At 35.2% G+C, this 17,959-nt stretch overlaps 1 protein-coding gene across 1 annotated transcript in view; it reads left to right on the top strand.

Moving 5' to 3' along the window:
- The window catches only part of LOC118801322 (NACHT, LRR and PYD domains-containing protein 12-like), a gene marked incomplete at its 3' end in the record, with an annotated part of 63,635 nt that overhangs the window by 21,241 nt on the left and 24,435 nt on the right, over window positions 1–17,959 (top strand). Inside the window, exons 6-8 of the mRNA XM_036561580.1 lie at window positions 10,213–10,386; window positions 14,346–14,519; window positions 15,715–15,888. Of these exons, the coding sequence (XP_036417473.1) occupies window positions 10,213–10,386; window positions 14,346–14,519; window positions 15,715–15,888 (522 nt within the window). The remainder of the gene's footprint in view (window positions 1–10,212; window positions 10,387–14,345; window positions 14,520–15,714; window positions 15,889–17,959) is intronic.

Raw genomic sequence — 17,959 nt, 5'->3', positions numbered from 1 at the left:
GTGGAATAACTGTTGTTACAGGGTAAGCTGATCACATCACATAGATTAATACCATTCTGTAATTACACTGTACCTTTATAACAACTGCACAGGAACAGTCCACTTATTTTAAAGTGTAACTTTTACGTAAGTACTGTGGAATAACTGTATTTCACTATATTTCTCCAAATAATTTCAGTATGTAACTTTGCAGTAGCTAAATAGCACAGAATTACAAATGTTTTCATATAGTACACATTATCACAGACAAATTAGATTTGAAATCTTTTTTGCATGTCCATTTAAACTCAAACTTCTCAAATCAAACACTTCTTAACACTGAAGAAGTCTTATCACTTCTCACAGTAACCTTTAATGTCTACTGATGTACAATAACAGACAAACTGTAAAAATGTACCCAGTACATTTACTGTAGGCATTTTTTAGTATAACTTAAAATAAGATAAAAAAGGACTGTCTTAAAATATTATATGTATCAAACATCTAAACATCTAACAGTTCACAGATGAATAATGTCTTACATCTGCAAATTATTCTTTGCAGTTTGAATAACATTGTTTTTTTATTATTGTTTTTTTAGTTATTTAACTTTCACTGATCTTAAAAATTAAGTAAAGCAAATGCAAATCCTAAACATATAACAATCCAAAGGAAAAAAAAAACAAACAAAAAAAAACAACAACCAATCAAACAAAAAAACTGGCCAGTATGATTGATTTATTTCAAATTGTAAGTAAATGGGAGCAACAAACCTGCACTCTTTTGTGCATTTATGGCAGACCGGACTTCTGCTGTAAGTGCTTCCTGATACCTTCTCCTGAGAATCAATCAGCTTCTCACTAGGTGAAAATTTAGGGATAGATTTGAAAAAATCTGGATTCACTATCTGAAGTTCTGCTACAACAGCAGTTAATGCCAAAGTGTTTCTGTCGACACCAACTTTTCTTGAAGGCCCTATTCATACTCCCCTCCTTTTTGAAGGCTTTAAGAGTCATCTTGTACCATTTCAGGACACCCTCTGGAGTTCTCGCTAAACAGAAAGAAATAAAATATTATTAGAGTTATTGTACTCGTGAAAAATAATGTTAAGGTCAAGTACATAGCTAGTTTCTTAACCTAGCTGCTGACAGCTTGATAAGTAAATCAGATAAAATAGGACTGTACAACACTCATATTAGTAATTACAACATTGTGTTTACAGATATCAATGCACTTGTAAACATGCCATTCTTTGTATTATTTTAATAAACTTTGCTTTCTTGTACAAGATGACAAGTCTTTCTTAGCACCTTAGCACCTTAGCACCTGATACTGCTACTAGCTACAATGTGGGCTTTAGTGTTGGCTCATCTGAAGGGGCAGCTTCTGTCACTAAAATCTGCTACTGGCCTACAAGCATTATTATTTTCAAGCATATTTTTAATTGAATAACACTGTTAAATGTTCTCTTCTATGTGCTGAACAGTAACTAAAAGAGGCAGGACTTTCTCAGAACAGTTAATTATAGAATAGCCTACAACTAACATATTGAAATTTTCTAATAGTCAGAAGCCAGGGCCTGCTGACAATTTTGCAAATAGAAGCCATTACCGCATGTTTCTGGCTATACACCTCTTCTCTGGAGACTCTTTTTTTTCTATAAATTGAAGTCACCAAATCACTTCTTTATGGCCCACGCTTTGTGCATGAGGGTTAGTTGTAGCATTTAAATTTTCCCTCAATGGAGCTAAGGGGTCTAGCCAAACCCACTAATTATACGGAGTGTTTACATGCTTTTGATCATATAGTTCACCTGAGTATTACTGTACCCAAAACTTAAATAAATGTTATTAGCATTGTCATTAGTTCATGAATTCACAGCAAACAGTCAACATCATCACATAAAATCAACATTTTTTATGTTTAATGTTCTGAGTTTGAGAAGGACAGTACATATCATCTTGATTTTAGCCACAGAGCACACAAATAAACACTTCTTTTAAGTCTCCATACTTAAGAAATTCACTTTGCGCGGAATATAATATCTTATTTACAACCATGTCAATTTGCACGGGATTAATATAAGCTGAGGTACTGAGTCTGGAAAAAGTACTGACATGACAAATTCAGATGCGATGCAAACTGCTGAGAAATGCCATTAAACTGCTTGCTGACTAATATTAAATAATATATACATGTAATATCCTATTACATTGTATTGTTAAAACACTAGATTGTTAAGGGGTATTAATAAGGTGTTTATCTACAGTAGAGTAAATTTTCAACTGTCTCTGCTAGGGGTTTTCCATAGTGCAACATACAGTCTGAGGAAAATTCGCAGCATTAAGCATTTTCCAAACAGCCTAAATGTCCTGATAGTTCAGAGGAGTTGTGACATTATGAAAATATATTTCATGGTTTCCAACATGCATCTACAGCTGAATTCCAGAGTGCATCCGCCAATGTCCACAGCCTTTTAACTAAGAAAATATGCTAAATAGTTTTTGATATTGCTGGGCCTACAGCCTATCTGCTTGGTTAGAACTTACCAAGGAAAGTTAAATATTTAATTATTTCACATAACACTGAGCAAAATCACTTCTTTGATAAGAAACAATTTTCTGTCTATTGCTAAAAATGATGCAGGAGTTACAAAGCCAGGCCCATATCAACAAAATACTGTTGTGCCAGTGAAGGCACTGTGCACTGTTTGTAGAGGCAGTGCCTTCACTGGCACAACAGTATTTTGTTGATATGGGCCTGGTTTTGTAACTCCTGCATCATTTTTAGCAATGGATGTTTTAAAAGAAAGTAACTAAAAATTCTGTAGGGGCAAATTACCCCTAAAATCCAAATCAAACACCAACGCTGTTGCTAAGGAACAGGTCATCTGTGATAAAGTAAGCTAGCTGATAATGGCCAGAGATGTTAAATTATCTAAACAACTACTTGATTTAATTTGCCGTTGTAACAAAGGTAAAGGCAACAGAAGACTAATCAAATGGCTGTGGAAGAAAGGACTGCTTTTCAGTAAACTATTTTGTCACCGCTGTGGGAGGGAGATGAAATTTTCAACACACAGTGGGTCAGATGGATTCATACGGTAAGTTAATTTAGCCCTATGTGAAAAATATAACTTGGTTAGAGCTGGAAAGTTATAATGCTTGTATTAATCCAGTCTTTTTTTTTTTTAAGAGTGTGTCGTAGGAAAACCCACCACAAAGTTACACTATCAATTCATGCTGGATCTCTGTTCAGTAAATCCAGGGTACCTTTGTGCAAGTGGATGGAGTACATTTACAGGTATGTAAAGTTGTCTCCCAATAAGCTAAACTTACAAATTGTATATAAACACCATAAGTAAAGAGTAGTGTCATTAAAATACAATGTGGAAAAAGATTACTATAATAATTACTATTGATATGCTTTACCCCTTATAATGCCAGTCTTATTACATACTAAGGCTTATTTTTCAGTATCTACACAGACTGCAGTGCAAACTGGCTGAACTATTCTTAGATTATAAAAATGTGTAATAAAGGGTTGGGCCCACTGTTGGATCCTGGCCTTTTAAAGGGTTTACCCCTTTTTTAAACATGGAAAGATGTTAATTATTGCATATGTTATTTGCTTAGACTTCTGCTAATTCTGCTGAATTTTGATAAGGTTTTCTCAGCTGAGACAGATGGATCTGGAGTTGCCCAGAGCTCAACAACATTATCCAAAATGAATGCACTGCTCAGAAAGGTATGAAATGTCAATAATGATTTACAGTACATGCTACTACTTGCATTTGTGACATTTTCATGAACAGTAGAGTAATGCTTCAAAACTGTTATATAATTAAGTTGGCTTGACAAAGCTAACTTACTGTTCTTCGCATTCTTTTTTATTATTCTAAAGGTCAAACAAATTGAATATTTCTCCATCCACAGTTTTTGAGCTAGAACCACCAAACTTTGCACCTTCTTTGTTTTTAATTTATGAAACATACAAGTTTTTACAGGCTTCATTCAGACATGAATTTAAAAAAAGTGAATTTAATGAATGAACATTAAATTATAATGAAGCAATTCTGATGTAGTTAATGTAAAGTTATAGACATTTTAAGAATACATTCATTAACACTTCATTTCACTGAACCTAGCCTTCAGTCTTCACTAAGCCTTCAGTAAAGCACTGTTACATCAGAAATGCAATAAACAAAAGAGCTGTTATGACCATATTTACAAACACTTTGAACAACAAGGAATGCAATTTGGAGGTCTTCAGTAGGCTTACTGTATGCTTAATATCATATGCTATTTATGTCCTGTATAACATTTAATTTATTTATGAACAAGTAATTGTTCATGCAATGAGTACCACTCATTGCATTTTTTAAACCATTGTATATGATTATGTACTTGTAATGAAGTGGGCAACACTTTACATTTACACTTTCTGCATAGCATATCTTACATAAACACTTAATAACATAAAATGAAAAGACAAACAGTTCACTTACCATACTTCTGCAAGGTTCTCTTCATTAAAGCCAAATTCATACAAGCAAGCAAAGTTTATTTATATAGCGCTTTTTACAACAGGTGTTGTCACAAAGCAGCTTTACAAAGAAATCAGCATTACAGAAAGAAATTCGGGTCCAAGCCCCAGTGAGCAAGCCAGAGGCGACAGTGGCAAGGAAAAACTCCCTAAGAGAAACAGGAAGAAACCTTGAGAGGAACGAAGACTCAGAAGGGGAACCCATCCTCCTCTGGTCGACACCGGATAGTAAACATTGTTAGTATAAAGTATTATAGTACAAAAACAGGGAAAACAGGTGGAGCAAACAATTAATTTGAATAGTTTGGTTCATGCAGCAGCAGCAGCATCAGTGGGGTCAGGTTGTGAGGTCAGATTGGAATTTTTCATGTATTTGATTCCTATGCAAATAGGAGCTTAATTGTTTTGCTACAACTTTTTCCAAGATCTTAGATATAAAGGGGAGATTCGAGATAATAATAGTTTGCATGGATCGAGTTTCGCTCTCTTAATCAGTGGTCTAATTACTGCTAGTTTAAGAGTTTTTGGGATGTATCCAAGGCTGAGAGAAGAGTTTATTATTGACAGAATAGGCTTGGATCTAACATACAAGCAGATGATTTTGCTGAAGAAACGATTTTAACCAGTTCATTTTCTTGAAGTAAGGTAAATGAATCCAGCTTCTCTGCAGGGATTATAGTATTCTCAAGATTGAGGCTGGCATTACGGGGAAGCAGGTTTGTAGAGTTTAACTGTGTATTCCGAATTTTCTGCCTAATTTTTTCAATTTTATCACTAAAGAAGTTCATAAAATCATTGCTGCTATAGGCTAATGGTCTCTGGGGTTCACTAACTGTTTTGTTCTCTGTTAGTTTAGAGATTGTGCTGAAAAGTAATCTAGAATTATTCTTATTGTTTTCTATGAGAGAGGAGAGATAGGCTGAGTGCTCTTCTATAGTCTATGAGGCTCTCCTTTCAGGCAGACTGGAACACTTCTAGCTTAGTCAGGCGCCATTTTCGCTCTAGTTGTCTGGCAGTCTGTTTTAAAGCCCGAGTGTTGTCATTATACCAAGGGGCGAGTTTTTTCTGCCTTACTATTTTACTTTTTAATGGGGCCACACTATCTAGAGTAGATCGAAAATTATCCTCTAAGAGCTTGGTCATAATATCTAACTCGGTGGGCTTAGATGGACAGCTGACAGAAGCTAATTGAGGAAGAAGATTCCAATAAAGCTACCAGCTGTGGAGGAAGTTATTGTCCGCTTAACATGATAACATGGTGATGAACGCACATTACCACTAAAGTGAATTTCATATGAAATTAAGTAATGATCCGAGACTGCTGTGCTCTGGGGGAGAATGGCTAAGTTATCTATGTCCACACCAAAGGTCAGTATTAAGTCTAGTCTATCATAACAGAAAGGTGTCAATAAAAAAGCTCTGACAAAACAAGACAATAACATTGTTTTCATTACCAAAACAGTCAGCAGTTGTTATTTCAGACAACAGCGAACAACAGTTAACACATTAGCAACAAATTACTAAAAGTGATTGGATCCTAGTTTACTATCGGCTGACTTTTTAATTTATGTACAATGTGAGCCAGACAGTAATGAAAAATATGAACTTGTGCCAACCATGTATGTCATTATGTACAGTAATGAGGTCTATACCAAACCATGATCTAACTATTATGGTCAGATTAATTTACCACTATGCAGAAATATTTTTATTTATTGCATTAGTAGATTTCCTTGAATAGCATAATGCTAATCCCTGCACCTGCCAAACTAAACAGTGAGAGCTAAACATTGCTCTGAAATGTCATAAATGGTTAAAAAGATTAAAAGTTTTTACAGTCTTACAGTAGGGGTGGGCGATATGGCAAAAATACAATCATGATACTTGAAAATGTTTTCCTGATACACAGTTACATATCATGATATTATGCTTTTGATAATTGGACCAGAAAAGTTTGATAAGTTGAAACAGCCCCAGCAGTGGCAAAAATAAACAAATAAATAAATATGCACTGCACTATTTACAGTACAAAAGGAAGCAGCTTATTCTGTTAAAAGACATCTGATATGAGCAGAACACATACTGTGGAAAATGTGTATTGGTATCATGTCTGCATTTTTGAAATTTTTCTGTAAAACCCACATCCATATTCTATGGACAATCATTTGACTATTAGAAACAATCTTAAACAAGTATGGTGACTGGACTTGAAGGCATTTTAATAAAGCAGTAATACTCCTGCAGTCCCTGTAGATCCTGAAATACTACACACTGTATTGTTAAAAGGTCATAATAAAATAAATTATACCATTAATTAACAATTAACTCAACGTTTAAAACAGCCAAGTTAATTACTTTTTGAATTTGATTGTTTTGTTTTGTTTTTTTGTTTTTGTTTTTGTTTTATTTTTTTACAGTAAATGAATGGAATTAGACAGCTTTGCATTTTCGGTATTTCAGACAGGCAAATCTGCTTTTTATCACTTACACCTTGGAGGTAAAAGTGCAAAGCCAGGTAATTTTTGGCTGTTCGGAGTTTCATTGTAAATAATACAGTATATGTAGTCTTTTAAAAAATCTCTCTGCACAAAATGATAAAGTGATCAATATTAATGTAATACAAAATAAAAGATTGTTGAAAATTTAGTGTGCCTGTGTTGTTTTCATCTCTTCTAACTATATGCACACTTACAATGAATGACATGCTGTTTATGAATGACATGCTGTTTACTCCATGTATTATTCCTAGTTTTACCCTATTCAGAATTAACTATATTAAAAGTTATGGATGTAATGAATGCAAATGAAATAGTTTGGATGCCTATCAGGAGCCGGTTGCCCTCAGCACAAGCGGAATATGTTCTAATTTTTTTTTTAGCAAAAACATAAGTTGATTCAGTGGTTGAGCTGTTGGAGTTTCTGTGGATTCAGTCCACAGTGGATTCATGTGACAGACCGCAGAAATGTTTACATTTAAATGATTTAGGCTTCTCGTACCTCTCTCATAACTTTATTTTGATGATTTCAGACATTCAAACAGGATCTTTGAGTTGAATCAACTTATTACAATGTAATTTAGACTTCTTAGGTTTACTTGATAAATGTTTGATTAATGTAACTTTCTTGAGTAAAACCCACTTCATTCTTATTGGCTCTTGGTACCTTATATTTGCATAATGGGCATGTCTTTTCACCTTGTTTACCCTACTATCTGTGCATTGTCATTCTCCCCAGCCTACCTTTCCTTGGATGTTGATATGGTTTCAAAACTTGTATTTTTTCTCATGCTGTGCTAATTATAAATCAGCATTGTGGCTGCTGAGTTAGCATGTATTTGCTGAGTATGGTTCTGTTGTAGCTAAATGCTACAGAAACTGATTCTGCACTGCACATAGCTGTCAGCTTTTGGCAAGATCATCAAGAATATTACATTGGATAAAATATTTTACCAGTGTATATTATTATCATGATCATGCAATTTAAATTGAACCAGTTACAATAGCTTACTTTAGCCTAGCAGTTAATTTAATTTACAATTACGTAATAGTCAGTACAATTATAAAAACTATAAAAAGTCCAAAACACTTCATCATTTTAAGATCAACAAAATGAACACAGTTAGTACAGTTTACTCAATTTACTTAAGTGTATGAAATATTAAACTTATGTTTTGTTCATACTCAGTTCAGAGAATTGCTTATGGTTCAGTGATTTGAGTTATTTAACTTAAACCATTTAAGGCAATCCACAAACCATTTGAGTTGACTTAACTCATCAGGTTTTAAAGTGAGTAAATTTTTAAACAAGGACACTGATGCAAAGCACCACTATTCCTATAATTATTTCGCTACCTAGATGATCTGTCGATACTCTGATTGGAAGAATGTTTCCTATATCAGTCAACAGTTATTGGTGTACTATACATGAATAATTATGTACGTTATGCAAAAACATAGTTAAGGACTGTAAACATATATGCATGATATACAGTGATGTGTATATGTTAAAAGATGAAATAGCATTAAACCATACACCCTTAAAATGTTTTGTTTAATAGCCAGCAATAATGCTTGTTTCTCTGTCATTTTAGTGCAACCATGGCCATTTTTCAACCCACATGGCAGAGAAGAAAAGGTTGGATCTTTGGCATGCTAGAGGTCAAAGGAGCTTGCAGACTGCCAATCCAACATTTTGTTGATCCTCTTACTCACACATTGAACGGGCCTGGCAAACTACCAAGCACCAGGTTTCATGTTACAGAGGCAACAAGACATCAGAACTTCTTAGAGATCTCTTCCTATTCATTCAGTTGGATTATTGGTTGGGTAGGACACACAGCAGAGGCTCGCTTGCACAGCTGATTCATGATATTAAAAAGCATATAAATGTTGAATTAAGTAAAATAGTTGAAGTGATTTTTCATTGTCAGAGTTTATTTAGAGTATCTATTTAGAGTATTGTGACAAAATTATTGTCTAATTCCACAGTAGTAATGAACTCTATAGCACATACGTGTCAGATAGAGCTTAGGTTAAAAAGGTATTTAAAATAAAGTTTAAGGTTTACTGCTTTGTATTTGCCAGCTGGGTAGATACATTTTAAAGAATATGTGCTGTTAGATAAAGTGCATTGTAGATTGATGTCAACACACAGATCCATAATTCCTATAAGCTTTTTTATGAACTGAACATAAAATACAGATTTTTATTAATCTTGTCTAAATAAATTTATTTCACAGATTAAGTAATGAATGTGTTGAACGTTTCTCATGGCACTCTTAGGATATATGTACTAAACAATGATTAGTATGTTATATGCTAATACAGAACTGCATATCTTACACTTGATAAGCAGTGGTTGCTTTCTAATGTCTTTAATCATTAATTATTCCACAGTAACTATGTAAAAGTTACACTTTAAAATAAGTGGACAGTTCCTGTGTAGCTATTATAAAGGTGCAGTATAATTATAGATATAATTAATCCATGCGATGTGATCAGGTTACCATGTAACAACACAGTTATTCCATGGTACATACATAAAAGTTACACATTAAAATAAGCTCCTGTGTAGTTGTTATATAGGTATTGTGTAATAATGGAGTGGTAATATGAACATTGCTTTGGGGGAAATGCAACACATTTAATTAATGTTACAAGAGTTACATTTTAAGATAAGGGGTCATCTGCAGTACTGTCACATTACAGAATGGTTTAAAGCTGAAACTGGTTACAGTGTCACAGCACTAGAAACATAAATATTAGCTAAATGTTTGAAAAGATGGCCGATCTAGTGTAAGTGTTAATGTAAGTTATTACATACTTTCTCTGGTCACTGGAAAAGACCAGAACGAAACTGCTGTTCCAGTCTGATTACAAATGAAATTACACTTGTTATTACCCATGTGTAATTACATTAGAGAGAATAGGCTGTTACAACTATTAAGATACACTTGTGCAATTGCATGTGGCAAAACTGAAGTTAATATACATGTGTAATTACAAGAATTGTACTTCTGTAATCCAGCTGTAACAGTGACTAAATCATCTATAGTTACATTGTTGGTGCATATGTTATTTACATGCAACTACACAGTTATTAGAGACACTTAATATAAAGTGGGACCCAAATATTTCTATTTTCTATTAATTTGCTATTAGTGCAAACACACACTTCTACTCTCTGCAGACTGTCCGACTGCAGTATTAAAGCTGAAGGCTGTGCTGATGTGGTGAAAGCTCTGAAATCAAACCCCTCACACCTGAGAGAGCTTGATCTGAGCGGCAATAATCCAGGAGGGTCAGCAGTGAAGGAGCTCTCTGATTTACTGGAGGATCCACACTGTAAACTGGAGAAACTACGGTGAGTTACTGACCTACTGTCTCTGTACATTCCAGTTCAGACCAACATTTTAATACTTATGCTTGCTCCTTGTTGCATATTTTGCAACAATTAGGTATGTATATATTAGTAAAGGCTTCTTGAACAGCCACACATCCTTTCAGACCTATAGCATTGAGTCGTCTTCTCACAGTGGAAGGATGGACAGAAACACCTGTGGATGTTTTCAGATCTGAAGCAGCTTGATTTTCTCTTCCCTCTCAAAGATGAAAGCTTTAAGTGCTGTTTATCTGATGGGGACAGTTTTGGTGTCTACCAGGTGTTTTTCAGGAGTCCCATTTTATCTCTAGCTTTTAATCAGTTTTTGAACTCCTGTTATAAAAAGAGTTTCTTCACTTGTTTTCCTTTCATTTCTCCCTTCTTTATCTAAGCGTTGACCTCTTTGCTTTTATTATTTAATATAATTCCAGTGGATGAATCCAAATTTAGACAGATAATTTCTTTTATACTTTGTATGTTCATAAACAAAGATATATTTAAAAATAACACATCATAAGGAATGTAAGTGAGAATCCAGCAGTCAAGTGAAAAAAATTGTAATGAAGTAGTGAAGATAGAAGACCCCAAATTATCTCCAAAAACTGGTTATTTGTAAAAAAAACCCACCACCTTCAGTGCTGATTCCTTTTGGCTCCAGATGGTCTGGGAAACAACCGTCAGGCAGAATAAATGATCAACAATAATTTCCATTGTCAATTATGAGGGTCTTTTGCTACCCTACTCTGCAAAACCCCTCTCTCTCCTTCTAGAGATTACTGAACTTCCAAAATAAACACTAATTCATAACTGTCACCAACTGTAAAGTTTTGGTGAGAATGACAGAAATTGCCAAAAAACAGTAACTGTGTGTCTTTCAGGAGCCAAGTTAAAATTGGCAAGAAAATCTCTGTTTCTGCCACTGACCAACAGTGCCTCCAGTGTCCATGTCGGGAACTGTTGTGTCCCACCTCAGTAATGAATGTTTTCAGAAGAATAACCACTATTGAAAGTTTGTTGGTCATCACAGCTATCTGGTTCAGAGTTTTATTTCGAGTTAAATAACTTTGATTGAGATTCCATACAGATGTTCAAAATAATTATCAGTGTTTTTTTTATTTTTTTAGAGGGGTGGAACGATAACAGTAACTAGTTTATAACTGAGTCAACTTCATCTCCCATTCTGTCATTACTTTAGGGCTTTCATTATTTTAGCCGATTCATGTAGCTCTTGAGTAATGCTAGAAATTCTTATTCTCTTTGTCTCAATCATTTATTGTGTAGTCCTTTATGGAGGGGAACCTCGTGTACCTCATGTTGTAAGATTGTCATTATTCAAATTCCTATATGAGTGCATGATTGTATAATTTTGTCCCTGTCCTATGCAATTGAGACTCTCATTTCTTTTATTAATTATTAATGTAGTTGAAACATGTTTGTCCATAATATTCATTTGTTATGACTCTCCCTTAAGTCTAGGAGATAGAGGTTGCAAACATGAGGCAGGTGTGGACGATGTGGTGGGAGAAGAGACATGATTTAAACATGAGACTTTAAGCTGGAAATTCATCCCCTATATTCTATGACATATACAAGGTAGACAGTTCAACATTAACAAGCACAGAAAGTTTCAATGTCAACCTTTCTAGAAACCATAAAAACAGAAAAAATCTGGTTGGTGCTTCCCTATGGAAAACGGCCACGGAAGGTGCCAACAACACAAAGAAAACCAAACCATCTACCTAACCCTAACCTAAATAAAAACAAGATAGCTACTGCAACTAAAAAGTAAACAAAACATAACTTGCCCTTTTACCTAGTGTGTTTAACAAAGGGCTTCCTATGTACTGTTTGTGTACAGGCATGCCCAAACTGGCCTGCCATAGATTGTACAAAGCTACCAACCAGGCTAAACTTGTCAAGAAGACTTCACAACATTACCAACAGGGCTGACAAGGAGCTTAATCTAAGCTCTTAGTTGTACAAAATATTATAAAATATTTTTAAGCAAACTGTTTTACAAACATAGCAGCAGGCGCAGACTATAAGAGAAGGGTCTGGCTGCAGACATGCCCAGCCCATTGATGATGTCAGTTCACGCTCTGCCACGACAGTGATTTTGTGAGTTTTAAGAGGAAAAACAGTGAACCACATACTGTTGAGCTATAAGAGTTACACGCAACATATATTAACGATGTCGTACTGATAATAAGTTAGTTAAATTTGGAGACTTCCAAAATAAAACCTACCATGATGATAAGACATGAATGTCGGGTTTATTCACCAGAAAAAACAAACAGTCTACTGCTGAAACTCATGAAAGCCATGCTGAAGACGATTAGAACCGTTAGGAATAAAATCTGATGGTTTTACGTCCTAAAGGGAATTGGCTTGATGGTTGCCATTAGAGACCATTAGGAAATGAGCAAATGTACCTGGAATCAGTCCCAGAACACCTGAATAAACAATCTGAATCCTTTACACTGTGATACAAACCCAGCAGAAAAACACAGAATACCATTAGCGACTACTGAAAACCACCAGGAACCAACAAACACTTCTAGTAGGTTCTATGACTTTTTTCAACTGGGAGGTACATCAAATGTAATTCTCTAGGTGTGTTATGGATGAAAAATGGATTAAGTGATGATGTCGCCGAGCAGAAGCAGCCAGAATTTAACGTGCTGTTGGGCTGCTTCAGCCATTGTGGCAGAGAATGCATGTGCATGTGACATCACTAAGAGTGTATCTGTCTGACAGAGCTTGTCTGCAGCCAGACTCTATTGGACTATAAGGCCAATGTTAAAATATGCGCAAAAAGACAGAAGCAAGCATTAATTCTAACAGTGTGTCTGAGGGCTTCTGAATGGCATGGCAGTCCTCCTGCCATCTTGTCTCTGCAGGTTCTTAAAGATGAAGCTCCTCCCCCTCAACTGATGTTGTTTCTCCTGATTGGTCACCTGAGTAGAACAAAATCCACTAATAGATCTTAGGGCAGACGGCAACAAAGAGAGACAACCAAACAGCACACAAAACACATATGTGCTATAGTAACACATCATTTAGCCAGTCAAGCAACATAGATTTAGTTTGAAGTAAAGAAATAAAGAATTTCTTTCTAGGGAATGAATCATAAAACCCACATATCACTTACCAAGTTAAATCTTCCAATCAGAACAGAGGAAAGTGAATATTTAGTCAGACAGATGTAAGAAGAACAAATCAGGACTCTGGCAACACCTCAAAAGCAGTTGGTCTAAGGCCTGACAAAACTGAAGCACACTTTGAGTTCAGTTCAGTTGTAAGGAGATTTCAGAAGAAGATAGAAGAAAGAAGTGCCAGACTAGACTAAAATGTTCAGACATTTATTCTGACATCTGCTAAACTAAGTGTTGTTAGTCTACCTGCTTGTTTTGCTTGTTTTTGTCTGTTGTTTTTACTCATCATAAGCCTGCTCAGTGCTAAGCTGAGGAAGAGATAAAGGGGTCTATTTTATGGCCAGTGAGAGATCTTTTAACTCACACTGAAAGGTTAGAAATGGTTCTATAATTATTGAACACTGTAGTATAAGCTAAAGGTGCTGCAATAACATCAGCCACTAGCTTAAAAAGCAGTGAATCTAAAGTATCAGGTACTGCTGATTTATTTCTTTATGCAATTCCAAACTAGAGATCTGTTTAAAGTCGCAAATTTGTACTATGATCACTGTCAGGATTCACACTGTTAAACTTAAGGGTTTCAAGATTTGATGAGTCAAATAAAGATCAAGTATAAATATGTGTCTGGGGCAATTTTATGTATTTTCTACTTCTTTGATATGAGTGCAAACACCCACAGCAGAAAGTGAAACAGGACATGGAACTGATTCATACTGTGAGATTAAAGTCTGTGTGTGTGTGTGTGTTGAGCTGTAAGTGTGAGGAGGTTTTCTTCTCTCTCTGCAGGCTGTCTGACTGCAGTATTAAAGCTGAAGGCTGTGCTGATGTGGTGAAAGCTCTGAAATTAAACCCCTCACACCTGAGAGAGCTGAATCTGAACTGGAATAAACCAAGAGATTCAGGAATGAAGGAGCTCTCTGATCTACTGAGGGATCCACACTGTAAACTGGAGAAACTACAGTAGGTTACTGACACACTGTCTCTGTACATTCCAGTTCAGACCAATGTGAGAAGTTTTTGATAGCTCTGCCAAAAAAAGAGCACTCCTGTTCAAATTATTATAAGTTTTATTCATTTTCTTTGTGAAAATCAGTGAACACCTCTAGAGAGAACACACTGTGGTGCATTTTAATACACATTTATTGTAAATAATGAAACATAATGCCAGTTAGTTAAATTCAGCAACAAATAAAAACTGTGAAATAATAGTTTATATTTATGCGTGTTCCTTGTTGCATATTTTGCAACAATTAGGTACGAATATATTAGTAAAAGCTTGAACAGCTACACATCCTTTCAGACCCATAGCGCTGAGTTGTCTTCTCCCAGTTGAAGGATGGACAGAAACACCTGTGGATGTTTTCAGATCTGAAGCAGCTTGATTTTCTCCTCTCTCTGAAAGATGAAAGCTTTAAGTGCTGTTTATCTGATGGGGGCAGATTTGGTGTCCACCAGGTCTTCCAGGAGGTTTTCAGGAGTCCCGTTTTGTCTGTAGTTTTAATCAGTTTGTGAACTCGTTATAAAAAGTGTTTTTCCTTGTTTTCCTTTCAATTCTCCCTTCCTATGTCCAAGTGTTGACCCCTTTGCTTTTGTTAATTAATATACTTTCAGAAAATTAATCCACATCAAATTTACACAATTAAATTATTTTGTACTTTGTATGTTTTAAAAGTCATAAACAAAGATATATTTAAAAATAATACATCATAAAGAATGTAAGTGAGAATCCAGCAGTCACTTGAAAAAAAATTGTAGACTGAGCTGAAAGCAGCAGAAACAACAATTACACGGAGAACAGTAAGCAATGAACTTCACAGCAAATTCCTCGTGTGCTGAAAAAGAAGCTCAGAAATCTGAATGTAACATTAGCAAACAAGCATTCAAGCAAATCTTAACTATTGTGGTTCTCTGGTCATACTAAACAAAAATAGAACTCTTTGTCAATATTTTAGTTTGTCATGTTTAGAGAAAGAAGGGTTGTGTGTATGATCCCAAAACCACACAGTGAAGTACGAGTGTGGACACATCATGATACGGGGCCACCTCTCTGCAAATTGTGCAAATGGTACTCTGGCTTTGCACCTCATTGAAGAAAACATGAATAAAGTGATGTATCAGGGCATAAAACATTAAGGAGGTTTTCTTCTCTCTGCAGACTGTCTGACTGCAGTATTAAAGCTGAAGGCTGTGCTGACATGGTGAAAGCTCTGAAATCAAATCCCTCAAACCTGAGGGAGCTGAATCTGAGCCGCAATAATCCAGGAAGGTCTGCAATGAAGGAGCTCTCTGATCTACTGGAGGATCCACACTGTAAACTGCAGAAACTACAGTGAGTTGCTGATTTACTGTGTCTGTACATTCCAGTTCAGACCAATGTGAAAAGTTTTTGATTGCTCTGTCATAAAAAAGAGCACTCCTGTTCAAATTACATTATGTTTTGTTAAATTTTCTATGTAAAAATCAGTGAACACATCATTTACAGAAAACACACTGTGGCACATTTTGATACACATTTACTGAAAATAATAAAACATTAATCTAATTAGTTAAATTCATCAACAAATAGAAACTGTGAACTAAAATGTTATATTTATTCTTCATCTTTGTTGCTGATTTTGCAATTAGGTACGTATATATTAGTAAGGGCTTCTTGAACAGCTACACATCCTTTCAGATCTGAAGCAGCGTGGTTTTCTCCTCTCTCTCAAAGATGAAAGATTTAAGTGCTTTAAGTGTTTTTCTGATGGGGACAATTGTGGTATCTACCAGGTGGTTTTCAGGAATCCCATTTTATCTGTAGCTTTTAATCAGCTTTTGAACTCCTGTTATAAAAAGTGTTTCTTCACTTGTTTTCCTTTCATTTCCCCCTTATTTCTCCAAGCATTGATCCCTTAGTTTTTATTATTTAATTTAATTCCATTGGATGAATCCACTCTAAATGTAGACATATAATTTCTTTTGTAAATTGCATGTTTTCAAAATCATAAACAAAGATATATTTAAAAATAATACGCCATAAGGAAGGCAAGTGAGAATCCAGCAGTCATGTAAAAAAAAAAAAACATTACACGGAGAACAGCAAGCAATGAACTGCATGGCAAATTCCTCTTGTGCTGAAAAAGAAGCTCAGAAATCTGTGTGTAACATTAGCAAACAAGCGTTAACACAAATCTTAACTATTGTGGAATAATGTTCTCTGGTCATACTAAACAAAAATAGAACTCTTTGTCAATACTTTAGTTTGCCATGTTTAGAGAAAGAGAGGTTGTGCGCATGATCCCAAGACCTCACAGTGAAGTACGAAGGTGGACACAGCATGATACAGAGCCGCCTCTCTGCAAATTGTACTCTGGCTTTTCATCTCATTGAAAAAAACATGAAAAGAATTATGTATCAGGGCATATTATTAGAGAATGTAATCTTTTTGGGCAAGAAATGAAAGAAAAACATTTCAGCAAGATATTGAACATAACATACATCCCAAACATACAGCAAAAACAACTCAAGACTGGTGTAGTGAAGACAGAGGACCCCAAATTATCTCTAAAAACTAGCTAGTTTTAAAAACCCCAGTGCTGATTTCTTTTGGCTCCAGAGGGTCTGGGAAATGACTGTCAGGTGGGATTAAGGCGACATGCACAGCCATTTCCATTGTCATTTAGGAGGGTCTCATTGCAACCCTCCTCTGCTAAAACCCCCTGTCTTTACCTCTAGAGATAACATTCCCAGCCATAAATCCAGCAGGAATACAAAAAGATTTCTCTTTATCAAGCAGAAACACCAATGATGAAAAACATTTTGCCAGTTTAAAGATACCGAACTTCCAAAATAAACACTAATTCATAACCGTCACCAACTGCAAAGTTTTGCTGAGAATGACAGAAATTGCCAAAAACAGGTAACTGTGTGTCTTTGAGGAGCCAAGTTAAAATTTGCAAGAAATCTCTGTTTCTCCCATTGACCAACAGTGCCCCCAGTGTCCAGGTTGGGAACTGTTGTATCCCAGCTCAGTGATAAACATGTTTTCAAAGGAACTCATATTCTTTTTAAATAAGCACTATTGAAAGTTTGTTGGTCATCACAGCTATCTGGTTCAGAGTTTTATTTCGAGTTAAATAACTTTGATTGAGATTCCATACAGATGTTCAAAATAATTATTAGTTTCTTTTTACTTATTTTTTAGAGGGGTGGTTTGGTAACAGTATTAACTTTATAACTAAGTCAACTTCGTCTCCCATTCATGTAGCCCTTGAGTTACATTAGAAATTCTTATTCTCTTTGTTTTTTAATCATTTATTGTGTAGTCATTATTTAAATTCCTATATGAGTATATGATTGTATAATTTTGTCTCTGTCCTATGCAAACAAGACTTCAGGTAAAATTGTGTTCTTAATGCTCT

Source organism: Colossoma macropomum, unplaced genomic scaffold (assembly GCF_904425465.1).
Source record: "Colossoma macropomum unplaced genomic scaffold, Colossoma_macropomum, whole genome shotgun sequence".
Lineage (NCBI taxonomy): Eukaryota > Metazoa > Chordata > Actinopteri > Characiformes > Serrasalmidae > Colossoma > Colossoma macropomum.
Note: the sequence above shows the minus strand (reverse complement) of the source record. Positions and strands in the feature narration are given on the sequence as shown.